This window comes from Coregonus clupeaformis, chromosome 31 (genome assembly GCF_020615455.1).
Source record: "Coregonus clupeaformis isolate EN_2021a chromosome 31, ASM2061545v1, whole genome shotgun sequence".
Classification (NCBI taxonomy): domain Eukaryota; kingdom Metazoa; phylum Chordata; class Actinopteri; order Salmoniformes; family Salmonidae; genus Coregonus; species Coregonus clupeaformis.
The window spans coordinates 35,749,617-35,762,716 of record NC_059222.1 but is presented as its reverse complement, the minus strand read 5'-3'; the positions used below and the strand labels follow the sequence as shown (position 1 = coordinate 35,762,716).

The following is a 13,100-nucleotide window of genomic DNA, read 5'->3' as shown; positions in this document are numbered from 1 at the left end:
CCTCTCTCTCTGTCTGATTTCTCCCTCCCTCTCTCTCTGTCTGCTTTCTCCCTCTCTCTCTGTCTGCTTTCTCCCTCTCTCTCTTTATGCAGTACTGAGACGATCAACGACGGTCAGTTCCACACGGTGGAGCTGGTGACCTTTGACCAGATGGTGAACCTGTCCATCGACGGGGGTCTCCCCACCACCATGGACAGCCTGAGGGGGGTCCGGCCCCTGAACGGGGAGGCTCCGCTATACGTGGGGGGTAGGGGCCCTCTCCAGAACACACCTCCTTCCTCCTCCTCTGCTGCAGGCACTACAACTACTACATTACTGTCAATGTCACCCCCCACTGCAACCCAACCCACCACCACAACCAACCCCCCATCCCAAAACCACAACTACCGCAAGCGAGCCATATCGTGACCCAATCCTGCAACCTACCCAACTCCAAACCTAAATCCACCCAGTCCATCCCCCATAACGACTGTGTTTGTTAGAGCACGTCCAGCATACAAACAACGCGCACACACACTTATGAACACACGTATAAGAAAACACACTGATAAAGCCTTACAATATAAACCCCACACACACGTATACACACTCAGCAACACTGCAAAACAGGTGTCTAATATAGTGCACAGCAGTAAACCCCATGACCCTTGGCCCTATGAGCATCACCCCTTAAGGACTGCAGTGTTCAGGATACGTACAGTATTCCTACCATATAATACATACTATATAGTCTTCTATTCTATTTCTGTGATTCCTACTATTTCCAGTTTTCATTCATCCTTACTAAACACATCCCTTTAGATCTCTATCTCTGTCCTACCAGACACAGTCTTCACTCTGGATATGTGATGTGGTATATTTGCATGGATGATGATTTCCTTGTTTCTTTTCATTTTCTTATTTTTTCACTTGTTAGTAATTCTCTGTAACCCGACTAGCCGTTCTTGATATCAAAGCATTGATGTGTTGAAACAGAATTGATCTGATATCAGAAATGGCTGTGTGTCCAGAGTTTGTGATGTGATGTTTTGGTGCTGTGATGTGCTGTACTGTGGTGTACTATACTGTGGTGTGCTGTACTGTGGTGTACTGTACTGTGGTGTACTGTACTGTGGTGTACTGTACTGTGGTGTATGTTTGTGACTGTTGGCCACTGTATAGAAGAGTACGATACACATCACCCAATACCCTTTCTCCTTTTCACTGTCCTCTATTTCAAAGATGCTGTTTTGGAATTGAATTAGTGTCAAATCACTGTATTATATCAGAGAGAGTGTTGAACTACAAATAGTCAAATGTAATTTATTTAATTTAATTATTTAATCAAATTTTTATTAAAAGATCGGGAAATGGGCCCGGCTCTATATTTCTGCCAATACTTTCCCTCCCTACTGGCTCAGTAGCATATTTATTCATTTTGGACCAACATGTCCTATAAATCAAATGTTGATGTTAGTGGGAGTTTTGGAGGATTCGGCCCCTAGTTCCCCTAACTTCTCGTAATGAAGTTGTATTTTGGCTCCACTTCTATCACATTGCTGCAGTATATTCACATGCACATGGCTCTTTGAAAAAGCCTCCTCTTCATTCATTACCTCCATACCAGTCCTGTGTTAGCTGTTTCTCTTCTTCCCCTGCTTACCACTCACATACATCTCCCTTCTTCCTCCCCCTCCTCCTTCTCCTCTCTCTCCTCCTCCTCCTCTCTCTCCTTCTCCTCTTCTCTCTCCTTCTCCTCCTCTCTCTCCTCTTCCTCCTCCTCTCTCTCCTCCTCCTCCTCTATCCTTCTCCTCTTCTCTCTCCTTCTCCTCCTCTCTCTCCTCTTCCTCCTCCTCTCTCTCCTCCTCCTCCTCTCTCCTCCTCCTCCTCTCTCTCCTTCTCCTCTTCTCTCTCCTTCTCCTCCTCTCTCTCCTCTTCCTCCTCCTCTCTCCTTCTCCTCCTCTCTCTCCTCCTCCTCTCTCTCCTCCTCCTCTTCGCTCTCCTCCTCCTCCTCTCTCTCCTTCCCTCCTCCCTCTCCTCCTCCTCCTCCTCCTCTCTCTCCTTTTCCTCCTCCGCCTCTCTCTTTCTCCTTCCCATCCCCTCTTTCCTCCCTCTCTCTCCCCCTCCTCTCTCTCCTCCTCCTCTCTCTCCTCTTCCTCCTCCTCTCTCTCCTCCTCCTCCTCCTCTCTCTCTAATTCCCTCCTCTCTCTTCTCCTCCTCCTCCTCCTCTCTCTCCTCCTCCTCCTCTTCTCTCTCCTCCGCCTCCTCTCTCTCTCTCTCCTCCTCTCTCTCTCTCTCTCCTCCTCTCTCTCCTTCCCCTCCTCTATCTCCTCCTCCTCCTCTCTCTCCGCCCCCTCCTCTCTCTCCGCCCCCTCCTCTCTCTCCTTCCCCTCCTCTCTCTCCTCCTCCTCTCTCTCCTTCCCCTCCTCTCTCTCCTCCTCCTTCTCTCTCTCCTCCTCTCTGCTCCTCCTCCTCTCTCTCCTCCTCCGCCTCTCTCTCTCCTTCCCCTCCTCTCTCCACCTCCTCTCTCTCTCTCCTTCCCATCCCCTCACTCCTCCTCCTCCTCTCACTCCTTCCCCTCCTCTCTCTCCTTTCTCTATCTCCTCCTCCTCCCTCTCCTCTTTCTCTCTCTCCTTCTCCTCTTCTCTCTCCTCCTCTCTCTCCTTTTCCTCCTCTCTCTCCTTCCCCTCCTCTGTCTCCTCCTCTCTCTCCTTCCCCTCCTCTCTCTCCTCCTCCACTCTCTATCTCCTTCCCTCCTCCTGCTCTTTCTCCTTCCCCTCCCTCCTCCTCCTCCTCTCTCTCCTTCTCCTCCCTCCTCCTCTTCCTCTCTCTCCTCCTCCTCTCTCTTCTCCTCCGCCTCTCTCTCTCTCCTTCCCCTCCTCTCTCTCCACCTCCTCTGTCTCTCTCCTTCCTCTCCCCTCTCTCCTCCTCCTCCTCTCAATCCTTCCCCTCCTCTCTCTCCTTCCCCTCCTCCTCCTCCTCCTCCTCTCTCTACTCCTCCTCCTCTTCTCCTCCTCTCTCCTCTCTCCTCTCTCCTCTCTCCTCTCTCCTCTCTCCTCCTCCTCCTCCTCCTCCTCCCCCTACTCTCTCTCCATCCCCTCCTCTCTCTCCTCCCCCCCTCTCTCTCCTTCTCCTCCTCTCTCCTTACCCTCCTCTCTCTCCATCTCCTTCCCCTCCTCTATCTCCTCCTCCTCCTCTCTCCTCCCCCTCCTCTCTCTCCTTCCCCTCCTCTCTCTCCTTCCCCTCCTCTCTCTCCTCCTCCTCTCTCTCCTTCCCCTCATCTCTCCTTCCCCTCCTCTCTCTCCTCCTCCTCCTCCTCTCTCCTCCTCCTCCTCCTCCTCTCTCTCCTTCTCCTCTCTCTCCTCCTCCTCTCTCTCCTCTATCTCCTCTCTCCTCCTCCTCTCTCTCTTCCTCCTCTTCTCGCTCCTCTATCTCCTCTCTCTCCTCCTCCTCTCTCCTCCATCTCTCAGGTATGCCTGTGGACGTCCACTCGGCAGCCTTCCGGCTCTGGCAGATCCCGAATGGCTCCAGTTTCCACGGCTGCATCCAGAACCTGTATATTAACAACGAGCTGCAGGATTTCACCAAGACCCAGATGAAGCCGGGCGTGGTGCCAGGCTGTGAGCCCTGTAGGAAGATCTACTGCCTGAATGGTATCTGCCAGCCGGACGGGGCACAGGGACCAGTCTGCCACTGCCAGCCGGGCTGGAGCGGACCACACTGTGACCAGCCTGCCGCCAACACATGCCAGGGCAGCAAGTAAGAATAGACCACTAGGGTTATGATGATAATGCATTGCAAGTCTCAAACTGCAATTCATATTAACAGTTTAAGATAAGTCTTTACATATGTTCCACCCAAGCCTCTCAGTCTGACATACACTATACAGTGAGGGAAAAAAGTATTTGATCCCCTGCTGATTTTGTACATTTGCCCACTGACAAAGAAATGATCAGTCTATAATTTTAATGGTAGGTTTATTTGAACAGTGAGAGACAGAATAACAGCAAAAAATCCAGAAAAACTTATTTCAAAAATTTTATGAATTGATTTGAATTTTAATGAGGGAAATAAGTATATGACCCCTCTGCAAAACATGACTTAGTACTTGGTGGCAAAACCCTTGTTGGCAATCACAGAGGTCAGATGTTTCTTGTATTTGGCCACCAGGTTTGCAAACATCTCAGGAGGGATTTTGTCCCACTCCTCTTTGCAGATCTTCTCCAAGTCCTTAAGGTTTCGAGGCTGACGTTTGGCAACTCGAACCTTCAGCTCCCTCCACAGATTTTCTATGGGATTAAGGTCTGGAGACTGGCTAGGCCACTCCAGGACCTTAATGTGCTTCTTCTTGAGCCACTCCTTTGTTGCCTTGGCCGTGTGTTTTGGGTCATTGTCATGCTGGAATACCCATCCACGACCCATTTTCAATGCCCTGGCTGAGGGAAGGAGGTTCTCACCCAAGATTTGACGGTACATGGCCCCGTCCATCGTCCCTTTGATGCGGTGAAGTTGTCCTGTCCCCTTAGCAGAAAAACACCCCCAAAGCATAATGTTTCCACCTCCATGTTTGACGGTGGGGATGATGTTCTTGGGGTCATAGGCAGCATTCCTCCTCCTCCAAACACGGCAAGTTGAGTTGATGCCAAAGAGCTCCATTTTGGTCTCATCTGACCACAACACTTTCACCCAGTTCTCCTCTGAATCATTCAGATGTTCATTGGCAAACATCAGACGGGCATGTGCAGTGGGGAGAACAAGTATTTGATACACTGCCGATTTTGCAGGTTTTCCTACTGACAAAGCATGTAGAGGTCTGTAATTTTTATGATAGGTACACTTAAACTGTGAGAGACGGAATCTAAAACAAAAATCCAGAAAATCACATTGTATGATTTTTAAGTAATTAATTTGCATTTTTTTGCATGACATAAGTATTTGATACAGCAGAAAAGCAGAACTTAATATTTGGTACAGAAACCTTTGTTTGCAATTACAGAGATCATACGTTTCCTGTAGGTCTTGACTAGGTTTGCACACACTGCAGCAGGGATTTTGGCCCACTCCTCCATACAGACCTTCTCCAGATCCTTCAGGTTTCGGGGCTATCGCTGGGCAATAGGGACTTTCAGCTCCCTCCAAAGATGTTCTATTGGGTTCAGGTCTGGAGACTGGCTAGGCCACTCCAGGACCTTGAGATGCTTCTTACGGAGCCACTCTTTAGTTGCCCTGGCTGTGTGTTTCAGGTCGTTGTCATGCTGGAAGACCCAGCCACGACCCATCTTCAATGCTCTTACTGAGGGAAGGAGGTTGTTGGCCAACATCTCGCGATACATGAACCCATCCATCCTCCCCTCAATACGGTGCAGTCGTCCTGTCCCCTTTGCAGAAAATGCATCCCCAAAGAATGATGTTTCCACCTCCATGCTTCACGGTTGGGATGGTGTTCTTGGGGTTGTACTCATCCTTCTTCTTCCTCCAAACACGGCGAGTGGAGTTTAGACCAAAAAACTATATTTTTGTCTCATCAGACCACATGACCTTCTCCCATTCCTCCTCTGGATCATCCAGATGGTCATTGGCAAACTTCAGACGGGCCTGGACATGCGCTGGCTTGAGCAGGGGGACCTTGCGTGCGCTGCAGGATTTTAATCCATGACGGCGTAGTGTGTTACTAATGGTTTTCTTTGAGACTGTGGTCCCAGCTCTCTTCAGGTCATTGACCAGATCCTGCCGTGTAGTTCTGGGCTGATCCCTCACCTTCCTCATGATCATTGATGCCCCACGAGGTGAGATCTTGCATGGAGCCCCAGACCGAGGGTGATTGACCGTCATCTTGAACTTCTTCCATTTTCTAATAATTGCGCCAACAGTTGTTGCCTTCTCACCAAGCTGCTTGCCTATTGTCCTGTAGCCCATCCCTGCCTTGTGCAGATCTACAATGTTATCCCTGATGTCCTCACACAGCTCTCTGGTCTTGGCCATTGTAGAGAGGTTGGAGTCTGTTTGATTGAGTGTGTGGACAGGTGTCTTTTATACAGGTAACGAGTTCAAACAGGTGCAGTTAATACAGGTAATGAGTGGAGAACAGGAGGGCTTCTTAAAGAAAAACTAACATGTCTGTGAGAGCCGGAATTCTTACTGGTTGGTAGGTGATAAAATACTTATGTCATGCAATAAAATGCAAATTAATTACTTAAAAATCATACAATGTGATTTTCTGGATTTTTGTTTAAGATTCCGTCTCTCACAGTTTAAGTGTACCTAAGATAAAAAAATTACAGGCCTCTACATGCTTTGTAAGTAGGAAAACCTGCAAAATCGGCAGTGTATCAAATACTTGTTCTCCCCACTGTATATGTGCTTTCTTGAGCAGGGGGACCTTGCGGGCGCTGCAAGATTTCAGTCCTTCACGGCGTAGTGTATTACCAATTATTTTCTTGGTGACTATGGTCCAAGCTGCCTTGAGCTCATTGACAAGATCCTCCCGTGTAGTTCTGGGCTGATTCCTCACCGTTCTCTTGGTCATTGCAACTCCACGAGGTGAGATCTTGCATGGAGCCCCAGGCCGAGGGAGATTGACAGGTCTTTTGTGTTTCTTCCATTTGCGAATAATCGCACCAACTGTTGTCACCTTCTCACCAAGCTGCTTGGCGATGGTCTTGTAGCCCATTCCAGCCTTGTGTAGGTCTACAATCTTGTCCCTGACATCCTTGGAGAGCTCTTTGGTCTTGGCCATGGTGGAGAGTTTGGAATCTGATTGATTGATTGCTTCTGTGGACAGGTATCTTTTATACAGGTAACATGCTGAGATTAGGAGCACTCCCTTTAAGAGTGTGCTCCTAATCTCAGCTCGTTACCTGTATAAAAAACACCTGGGAGTCAGAAATCCTTCTGATTGAGAGGGGGTCAAATACTTATTTCCCTCATTAAAATGCAAATCAATTTATAAAAAAATTTACATGCGTTTTTCTGGATTTTTTTGTTGTTATTCTGTCTCTCACTGTTCAAATAAACCTACCATTAAAATTATAGACTGATCATTTCTTTGTCAGTGGGCAAACGTACAAAATCAGCAGGGGATCAAATACTTTTTTCTCTCACTGTATATACAAAAATATATGGACACCCCTTCCAATTAATGGATTTGGCTATTTCAGCCACACCCATTGCTGACAGGTGTATACAATTATTGTGAAGTGGAAACGTCTAGGAGCAACAACAGCGGAGCCGCGAAGTGGTAGGCCACACAAGCTCACAGAACGGGACCGCTGAGTGCTGAAGCGCGTAGCGCGTAAAATCCGCCTGGCCTTGCTTGCAACACTCACTACCAAGTTCCAATCTGCCTCTGGAAGCAACGTCAGCACAATAACAGTTTGTCGGGAGCTTCATGAAATGGGTTTCAATGGCCAAGCACCAAGTCTAAAATCACCAGGCGCAATGCCAAGCGTCGGTTGGACTGGTGTAAAGCTCGCCGCCATTGGACTCTGGAGCAGTGGAAACGCGTTCTCTGGAGTGATGAATCACGTTTCACCATCTGGCAGTCTGACGGACGAATCTGGGTTTGGCGGATGCCAAGAGAACTCTACCTGACCGAATGCATAGTGCCAACTGTAAAGTTTGGTGGAGGAGGAATAATGGGGCTGTTTTAATGGTCGAGCTAGGCCCCTTAGTTCCAGTGAAGGGAAATCTTAACCCTACAGCATACAATGACACATTCTAGACGATTATGTGCTTCCAACTTTGTGGCAACAGTTTGGCCCTTTCCTGTTTTAGCATGACAATGCCCTCGTGCACAAAGCAAGGTCCATACAGAAATGGTTAGTTGAGATCGGTGTGGAAGAACTTGACTGGCCTGCACAGAGCCCTGACCTCAACACCATTGAACACCTTCGAGATGAATTGGAACGCTGACAGTGAGCCAGGCATATTCACCCAACATCAGTGCCTGACCTCACTAATGCTCTTGTGGCTGAATGGAAGCAAGTCCCTAAAGCAAAGTTCCAACTTCTAGTGTAAAGCCTTCCCAGAAGAGTGGAGGTTTTTATAGTAGCATAGGGGGGAACAACTCATTTACATTTACATTTACGTCATTTAGCAGACGCTCTTATCCAGAGCGACTTACAAATTGGTGCATTCACTCCATATTAATGCATATGATTTTGTTAGAGGAGCAGGTGTCTACATACTTTTGGTCATGTAGTGCATAATGATTGAATGATTAATTTATATTCCCTCTCCCTAGGTGTGTGCATGGGAAGTGTATTCCCTTTGACCTGCAGTCGTACCGCTGCGAGTGTGTGGAGGGTTACCGGGGTGCCCTGTGTAACCAGCAGGGGGAGCTGTTTAACACCTGCCACAGCAACAACTGCAAACACGGACGCTGCCAGATCTCTGATACAGGAGATGCCTACTGCCACTGTGAGGCCGGATACATCGGCAACCTCTGTGACGCAGGTAGGAGACACACACACACACACACACACACACACACACACAATTATTACTACTGTGGATACACCAGAGAGCTCCATGATGCAGATAGGAGATAGAGAGAGTTTGTTTTTCTCATTGGGGACTGTCTGGCATCCTAGTTTACTTAGATTGTCTCTGTTGTCACTTGTCTTTGATACAAATATCTATATTTACGCCTACAGAGTCAGTGTCTCTATCTTTCCTCTCCCTACAGAGTCAGTGTCTCTATCTTTCCTCTCCCTCCAGAGTCAGTGTCTCTATCTTTCCTCTCCCTACAGAGTCAGTGTCTCTATCTTTCCTCTCCCTACAGAGTCAGTGTCTCTATCTTTCCTCTCCCTACAGAGTCAGAGTGTCTCTATCTTTCCTCCTACAGAGTCAGAGTGTCTTTCCTCTCCCTACAGAGTCAGAGTGTCTCTATCTTTCCTCTCCCTACAGAGTCAGAGTGTCTCTATCTTTCCTCTCCCTACAGAGTCAGAGTGTCTCTATCTTTCCTCCTACAGAGTCAGAGTGTCTTTCCTCTCCCTACAGAGTCAGAGTGTCTCTATCTTTCCTCTCCCTACAGAGTCAGTGTCTCTATCTTTCCTCTCCCTACAGAGTCAGAGTGTCTCTATCTTTCCTCTCCCTACAGAGTCAGTGTCTCTATCTTTCCTCTCCCTACAGAGTCAGAGTGTCTCTATCTTTCCTCTCCCTACAGAGTCAGTGTCTCTATCTTTCCTCTCCCTACAGAGTCAGAGTGTCTCTATCTTTCCTCTCCCTACAGAGTCAGAGTGTCTCTATCTTTCCTCCTACAGAGTCAGAGTGTCTTTCCTCTCCCTACAGAGTCAGAGTGTCTCTATCTTTCCTCTCCCTACAGAGTCAGAGTGTCGCTATCTATGTGGTCCTCTGTAGCTCAGCTGGTAGAGCACGGCGCTTGTAACGCCAAGGTAGTGGGTTCGATCCCCGGGACCACCCATACACAAAAATGTATGCACGCATGACTGTAAGTCGCTTTGGATAAAAGCGTCTGCTAAATGGCATATTTATTATTTATATTTATCTATCTTTCCTCTCCCTATAGAGTCAGAGTGTCTCTATCTTTCCTCCTACAGAGTCAGTGTCTCTATCTTTCCTCTCCCTACAGAGTCAGAGTGTCTCTATCTTTCCTCTCCCTACAGAGTCAGTGTCACTATCTTTCCTCTCCCTATAGAGTCAGAGTGTCTCTATCTTTCCTCCTACAGAGTCAGTGTCTCTATCTTTCCTCTGCCTACAGAGTCAGAGTGTCTCCATCTTTCCACCCCCTACAGAGTCAGAGTGTCTCTATCTTTCCTCTCCCCACAGAGTCAGAGTGTCTCTATCTTTCCTCTCTCTACAAAGCCAGTGTCTCTATCTTTCCTCTCCCTACAGAGTCAGAGTGTCTCTATCTTTCCTCCTACAGTCTCCTGAGTGGCGCAGTGGTCTAAGGCACTGCATCGCAGTGCTAACTGTGCCACTAGAGATCCTGGTTCGAATCCAGGCTCTGTCGCAGCCGGCGCGACCGGGAGACTCATGGGCGGTGCACATTGGCCCAGCGTCGTCCAGGGTAGGGGAGGGAATGGGCGGCAGGGATGTAGCTCAGTTGATAGAGCATGGCGTTTGCAATGCCAGGGTTGTGGGTTCGATTCCCACGGGGGCCAGTATAAAAAAAAAAAAAGATATGTATTCACTAACTGTAAGTCGCTCTGGATAAGAGTGTCTGCTAAATGACTAAAATTTAAATGTACAGAGTCAGAGTGTCTCTATCTTTCCTCTCCCTATAGAGTCAGAGTGTCTCTATCTTTCCTCCTACAGAGTCAGTGTCTCTATATTTCCTCTCCCTATAGAGTCAGAGTGTCTCTATCTTTCCTCTCCCTACAGAGTCAGAGTGTCTCTATCTTTCCTCTCCCTACAGAGTCAGTGTCTCTATCTTTCCTCTCCCTACAGAGTCAGTGTCTCTATATTTCCTCTCCCTATAGAGTCAGAGTGTCTCTATCTTTCCTCTCCCTACAGAGTCAGAGTGTCTCTATCTTTCCTCTCCCTACAGAGTCAGTGTCTCTATCTTTCCTCTCCCTACAGAGTCAGTGTCTCTATCTTTCCTCTCCCTACAGAGTCAGTGTCTCTATCTTTCCTCTCCCTACAGAGTCAGAGTGTCTCTATCTTTCCTCCTACAGAGTCAGAGTGTCTCTATCTTTCCTCTCCCTACAGAGTCAGTGTCTCTATCTTTCCTCTCCCTACAGAGTCAGAGTGTCTCTATCTTTCCTCTCACTATAAAGTCAGAGTGTCTCTATATTTCCTCCTACAGAGTCAGTGTCTCTATCTTTCCTCTCCCTACAGAGTCAGTGTCTCTATCTTTCCTCTCCCTACAGAGTCAGTGTCTCTATCTTTCCTCTCCCTACAAAGTCAGAGTGTCACTATCTTTCCTCCTACAGAGTCAGAGTGTCTCTATCTTTCCTCTCCCTACAGAGTCAGAGTGTCTCTATCTTTCCTCCTACAGAGTCAGTGTCTCTATCTTTCCTCTCCCTACAGAGTCAGTGTCTCTATCTTTCCTCTCCCTACAGAGTCAGTGTCTCTATCTTTCCTCTCCCTACAAAGTCAGAGTGTCTCTATCTTTCCTCTCCCTACAGAGTCAGAGTGTCTCTATCTTTCCTCTCCCTACAGAGTCAGTGTCTCTATCTTTCCTCTCCCTACAGAGTCAGAGTGTCTCTATCTTTCCTCTCCCTATAAAGTCAGAGTGTCTCTATATTTCCTCCTACAGAGTCAGTGTCTCTATCTTTCCTCTCCCTACAGAGTCAGTGTCTCTATCTTACCTCTCCCTACAGAGTCAGTGTCTCTATCTTTCCTCTCCCTACAAAGTCAGTGTCACTATCTTTCCTCCTACAGAGTCAGAGTGTCTCTATCTTTCCTCTCCCCACAGAGTCAGAGTGTCTCTATCTTTCCTCCTACAGAGTCAGAGTGTCTCTATCTTTCCTCCTATAGAGTCAGAGTGTCTCGAACTTTCCTCTCCCTACAGAGTCAGAGTGTCTCTATCTTTCCTCCTACAGAGTCAGAGTGTCTCTATCTTTCCTCTCCCTACAGAGTCAGAGTGTCTCTATCTTTCCTCTCCCTACAGAGTCAGAGTGTCTCTATCTTTCCTCTCCCTACAGAGTCAGATTGTCTCTATCTTTCCTCTCCCTTTAGAGTCAGAGTGTCTCTATCTTTCCTCTCCCTACAGAGTCAGAGTGTCTCTATCTTTCCTCTCCCTATAAAGTCAGAGTGTCTCTATATTTCCTCCTACAGAGTCAGTGTCTCTATCTTTCCTCTCCCTACAGAGTCAGTGTCTCTATCTTTCCTCTCCCTACAGAGTCAGTGTCTCTATCTTTCCTCTCCCTACAAAGTCAGTGTCACTATCTTTCCTCCTACAGAGTCGGAGTGTCTCTATCTTTCCTCTCCCCACAGAGTCAGAGTGTCTCTATCTTTCCTCCTACAGAGTCAGAGTGTCTCTATCTTTCCTCCTATAGAGTCAGAGTGTCTCGAACTTTCCTCTCCCTACAGAGTCAGAGTGTCTCTATCTTTCCTCCTACAGAGTCAGAGTGTCTCTATCTTTCCTCTCCCTACAGAGTCAGAGTGTCTCTATCTTTCCTCTCCCTACAGAGTCAGAGTGTCTCTATCTTTCCTCTCCCTACAGAGTCAGATTGTCTCTATCTTTCCTCTCCCTTTAGAGTCAGAGTGTCTCTATCTTTCCTCCTACAGAGTCAGAGTGTCTCTATCTTTCCTCTCCCTACAGAGTCAGAGTGTCTCTATCTTTCCTCCTACAGAGTCAGAGTGTCTTTCCTCTCCCTACAGAGTCAGAGTGTCTCTATCTTTCCTCTCCCTACAGAGTCAGAGTGTCGCTATCTATGTGGTCCTCTGTAGCTCAGCTGGTAGAGCACGGCGCTTGTAACGCCAAGGTAGTGGGTTCGATCCCCGGGACCACCCATACACAAAAATGTATGCACGCATGACTGTAAGTCGCTTTGGATAAAAGCGTCTGCTAAATGGCATATTTATTATTTATATTTATCTATCTTTCCTCTCCCTATAGAGTCAGAGTGTCTCTATCTTTCCTCCTACAGAGTCAGTGTCTCTATCTTTCCTCTCCCTACAGAGTCAGAGTGTCTCTATCTTTCCTCTCCCTACAGAGTCAGTGTCACTATCTTTCCTCTCCCTATAGAGTCAGAGTGTCTCTATCTTTCCTCCTACAGAGTCAGTGTCTCTATCTTTCCTCTGCCTACAGAGTCAGAGTGTCTCCATCTTTCCACCCCCTACAGAGTCAGAGTGTCTCTATCTTTCCTCTCCCCACAGAGTCAGAGTGTCTCTATCTTTCCTCTCTCTACAAAGCCAGTGTCTCTATCTTTCCTCTCCCTACAGAGTCAGAGTGTCTCTATCTTTCCTCCTACAGTCTCCTGAGTGGCGCAGTGGTCTAAGGCACTGCATCGCAGTGCTAACTGTGCCACTAGAGATCCTGGTTCGAATCCAGGCTCTGTCGCAGCCGGCGCGACCGGGAGACTCATGGGCGGTGCACAATTGGCCCAGCGTCGTCCAGGGTAGGGGAGGGAATGGGCGGCAGGGATGTAGCTCAGTTGATAGAGCATGGCGTTTGCAATGCCAGGGTTGTGGGTTCGATTCCCACGGGGGGC

At 48.0% G+C, this 13,100-nt stretch overlaps 1 protein-coding gene across 2 annotated transcripts in view; it reads left to right on the top strand.

Moving 5' to 3' along the window:
• The window catches only part of LOC121547092 (slit homolog 1 protein-like), a 238,691-nt gene that overhangs the window by 211,040 nt on the left and 14,551 nt on the right, over positions 1-13,100 (top strand). For both annotated transcript variants that reach the window (XM_045209881.1, XM_045209880.1), the window contains exons 33-35: positions 93-247; positions 3,450-3,738; positions 8,222-8,433. In XM_045209881.1, coding sequence (XP_045065816.1) covers positions 93-247; positions 3,450-3,738; positions 8,222-8,433 — 656 coding nt within the window. The remainder of the gene's footprint in view (positions 1-92; positions 248-3,449; positions 3,739-8,221; positions 8,434-13,100) is intronic.